This window comes from Aedes albopictus, chromosome 3 (assembly GCF_035046485.1).
Source record: "Aedes albopictus strain Foshan chromosome 3, AalbF5, whole genome shotgun sequence".
NCBI classification, from domain to species: domain Eukaryota; kingdom Metazoa; phylum Arthropoda; class Insecta; order Diptera; family Culicidae; genus Aedes; species Aedes albopictus.
In genome coordinates this window covers 108586766-108591608 of record NC_085138.1, presented here as the reverse complement: position 1 = coordinate 108591608, position 4843 = coordinate 108586766, and the positions used below count along the sequence as shown (strand labels likewise).

The 4843-nt window shown below is 38.9% G+C and overlaps 1 protein-coding gene across 1 annotated transcript; it reads left to right on the top strand.

The window, feature by feature from the left end:
• The first annotated feature begins 342 nt into the window (after nt 1-342).
• On the top strand, nt 343-4836 carry LOC134290014 (uncharacterized). The gene has a single exon (XM_062856932.1). It carries the CDS (start codon nt 3049-3051, stop codon nt 4315-4317), a length of 1269 nt encoding a protein of 422 aa, XP_062712916.1. The 5' UTR covers nt 343-3048; the 3' UTR covers nt 4318-4836.
• The last annotated feature ends 7 nt before the right edge of the window (nt 4837-4843 follow it).

Sequence of the window (4843 nt, the reverse complement as noted above, 5' to 3'; positions counted from 1 at the left end):
TAGTGAGCATAATCATTGCTAGAAACGCGAAAAATAAGAAACACATCATGAGAATCACAGTTTCGACGGAAGTTATTGTGTGCACCTTAGTGGCAGTAGTGATTCTCTTACATATCTACATGGCGTACAAGTTAATTGCTAGCTACGAGCGTATGCGTACCCAGACACGCATAAACAACACAGTTAGCTTGAACAATCTGGGAAAAAAAAAACAAGCGTAGTTTAAAGTGCCCGGACAAAAGTTAATAAGTGTGTACCAGGTCAACTGGGTAATTTACACAACAACTCAAAGAAAGTTAGCCAGTTCAGACAAAATGCCAACGGAAGATTTCAATTTGAAAAACGAAATTGTGTTGGTGCAACCATATGACGGTTGATATGACCATCACAATTAGAACAATTTGTTGACGAAGGTTCATTTGATCCGAAATTACATCCTACGGCAAAAGCGTTACATGGTGGGTGCAGTCCTGGATGCATTATTACGAAATTCTTTTAAAATTTGACTTGTGTTGAGAATTGGTATCGTAAGAACGAGAAAAACTGGAAAATGTATACGCCGTGTGTCAAAATTTCTTCTCAACCACATGTTATAGGACTTGAACTTTCACACAGTCCAGAAACACATTTGACAAAATCCAACCGTCTTCCTAAACTCAGCTATTTGCCATTTGGTTACAAGATGGCAATCAGCGCTTCAATATTAATTATTGCTTATGCTTATTCTCAAATAACTCAGAACGACAACCCATGTCGTTATCACCTCAAGAAACACTTATTATATAATTTCCGACACAGACGGTAAACGACTGTAATTTGATTCCCTCTTTATCGCGAAACATGAGGCACTTGAACTCAATCTATATTTCTTGCATATGCACTAATTTACCGGACTGTCACCAAGAGCAAAGCGACACAAACGTTGGCGCCTTACTCTCACTCTCTTTAATCTCTCATTCACTCTCTCTCTCTCTCTCTGGATTCCCTTATTATTGAACTGTATTGATCTTAGCGCAACTCCAAGCACCTCCCATTAGAATAACAATAATAAATAGATCAAGAAATTTGCCTTAGACTTGAGTTAGCTTTACGTTTGAAAACCTTAATAAACGCAGTCTGTTAACAACCATCATCGGGATATCATGTAATATTACCAGATATCACAGAAGTCAATAAATTACAGCTTTGTTGCTGCTAAGTATGCAACTAAATGAACGGTGTTTATTCTGACAATCGGGAACAGACATTGTACATTAGACAACAAATAAGCAGTGAGTAAAAAGGGATGAATCTTTTTACGGAACTAATGTCTATCTTTGGCAACATATTTAATAGAGATCACAGTGACTGGATTGTGTCTAACTTTCATACTGAAAGCATAACTCGACTCAAAGATAAGGATTTTCTTCGAGAAAGACACTACCACTATATTCGGCCTTCTCGTTCACACACCCATACTAGCACATCGATACGAACTTCAAGTGCCTCCCGTAGGTAAACTGTAGATTAAGAATCGAACAATAAAACATTGTTAGTTTACTGTGCGTTTCGGTGTCGTTGGAAACGAACGCCCTCAGTGAAACATTCCATATGGCGACCGTGACAGCCTAAGTTAAAACTTAGCAAAAGTCGGTATGGCCAATTAACCAGGCAAAGCGGAACTGAAAACTGCTAAAATTGGAAATGAAGTGTATAGTTTGGGCGCCAGGCGTCATCAGTCGAGAACAAAGCGACTTACGTCCATAGACAGATGTAGTATTACAAATCAAATCCTCATGGTTCAAATCAATCTTCAAATTTCCAGTACTTGCCAGTACTGTACTCGTCATTCACATTTGTTAAAGTCTGTTTGTCATAAATTACATCACAGCCAAATTGCTTCCTAGAAGATCTCCGGAAACCTTCCATAAAATATGCATAATAAATAGCGACCCTCAGTCAGCAGTTTAACGTTTACCAAACTGTGCAGTTAAAACATTCTCACTTCCTTTATTTTGAGACCTTCGTAATTGTTACCACATGTGTGCAAACAACGCAGGCAAGTTTTGAAAACTCACTCGCTTCGCTCGTGCAGTAACCAAGCTTTCTCCATACCTTTGAAGTTTTCAATAAAACACTTTCCGTCAACCGTCCAAAGAGTTCGCATGTTCTCTCGTGAACTAAAACTATCCGAAGTTCCGATGCCTGATACCAAATGGCATACCGTGACAGTGAGTGATAACGAACAGTAGAAGAAACAACAGTGATAACGAACAGTTGAACAGTGAAAGCAACGAAGCAACGACAGTGATAACAAACTTTAGAAGCCTCACAGTGTTGGTGAAGTGCCAGAAAATCAGCGCCAGAATAATGGGTTGGTTCACATCGGATAATTTTGTGACCAACAATGTCGCGATCCCGACAACGGAATTAAGAATAGCCGTCGGTGCGGTAGTTACGGTAGTGGTAATTGTAGTAATTTACCTACTACTCAGAGTGTACAATAAGTACCAGAAAAAAGGGATGCAAAACTCGATACGTCGAGAAATACAATTGAACAATGTAAGAACGGACAATACAGGTGCAAACAATTAAAGTGTCTTACTGTGGAACGACCAAATCAAAAACAATTATGTGCAAGCAACGGTGCGGAAAAGGAAATAATCAATACCAATAATCAGAAGAAGACAGTGCGCAGTGCTTATTTACAAGGCTTCGACCTTGATGGCCAATTTGTGCTAACGGACACGAAACGAAACGTGAGCTGAACTGAAGAAAAGTGCAAAAATCGTAAAACGTCGAAACTTTATGTGAAGAACATCAATTCGAAGAATGTGAAGACATCAATACGGTGCGGAGAGTGATAAGTAGACCAAAACCTACAGACGCCATGGTAAGCAGAGATATACAGCTGTGATCCAGGAAATCGTGAAACCAAGGAGGAGCCAAACATCACAGATAAGTAAAAAGCAAATGTAGAATCACAACCTTTATAAACAATTATAATAATTTTCTTATATGATTATATACAAAAAAAAATTCAATAATTCCACTACATAACAATGAGTAATGCCGTACGAAACTTACATTCTTAATTTGGATAAACTATTAAGAATCGAACAAAACATAAGAAAATCAATTAACAAAAATACCAAACCTGATACGTTACAAAGTAATTTAGTGACAGCTCGTTTTTTATTCCAAGAAATAGAAAAAGAGCTTATAGAAAGGCAAGACGAAATTGCCGATACACAACTTTTTACGTATATTAAGAAGGCTAGAAACGCAATAGGTTATATTGAACAGACTTGCAAAAGCAAGATAGTAAAGATACCCATTCCTCACAATCAAAATCACACAAATATGGCTTTCGATGCGAGATTAGCCGCCTCGATACTATTACCATTCGATGGGGACAGTGAAAAACTGTCCAGTTTCAAAGACAGTGTAAAATTTCTAAAAACAGCAACAGAAGCGGCAAATCACCCAACACTCAAACTTTTCATAATAACCAGAATCTCAGGCAAGGCACGCGATGCATTGCCTTCCGACATCGACGATAAGTCGATCGACGAAATCATTGAACAAGTAAGCAAAAGTTGCGAAAGCAAGATAACCTCAGAGCAGGTACTTGCCAAACTAAAGACTATAAAAATGGGGACAGCAAAACAACAATACTGCGAAGAAGTTGAATCGCTTTGCAGTCAGTTGTCCAGAGCATACATTAAAGAAGGCATCCCACAAGGGATAGCCAAGAAAATAGCTACGAAAGCAGGCGTGGAAACGCTGATTAAAACCGTTTCCGCAGAAAATGCGAAAATCGTACTACAAGCGGGTTCGTTCCCAACAATCGAACAAGCTATCCAAAAACTTAATGAGCTACCTGACAATACCGAAAGCAATGAGGTCACCCGTGTTTTCAATGTAAACACAAATCAAAAGCGATTCCAAAATTTTAACCAGGGTCAGCAAAGAAACTGGAGAAGAGGTGCAAATAATAATAATAACACTTTTACACGCCGTGGCCCCCATTCGTATAATCAACGTTTCAATTATGCACCACGCTTCGACAATCGACCGCATAACGGTAACTATCGTGGTCGCAATGACTACCGTGGTCACCCACCTCAAGGGCGACAATCGCATAGAATGTATTATGCTGACGCGCAAAATGCCGTACTAGCATCAAACCCAACATACTTGCAACAACCTCAAGTTCAAAGTCAAGGCCATCCGATCTGGAACATGAGCCCTCAACAACCGCAGCAACATTTAAACAATCAAACACAGAACCAGAATTTTTTAGGAACAATGGGTCAATATACTCAATCAATGTAGCAGCGTCTAATTTCGTCATTTTATCAATAAGCGCTTCAAACCAACCATGTTCTTTCTTAGTTGATTCAGGAGCGGATATTTCATTGCTAAAATTAAAAGTCCTAAATCAAGGAATACCGTTCAACCCAAATAATTCATGTGTGTTACGCGGGATAACACCTGGCGAATCTGAAAGTTTAGGAACTATCAATTGTTTATCATACATACAAGACACCGCTTTAAATAGCACATTTCACCTAATTAACAACGATTTCCCGATACCGACCGATGGTATACTGGGAAGAGATTTCTTGACATCATATCGATGCGAAATAAATTACGACTCATGGATTGTAACCGCAAACGTAAACAACAATCGAATAGAAATCCCGATACAGACAAACCTGAATGGATCTACTTGGATCCCTGCCAGGTCAGAAGTATTTAGAGTAATAAATAACCTTAATACAGATAAGGATGTAGTACTCACCTCATCCGAAATTGAACCTGGCGTATTTTGTGCGAACGCCATTGTAAATAGGAACGC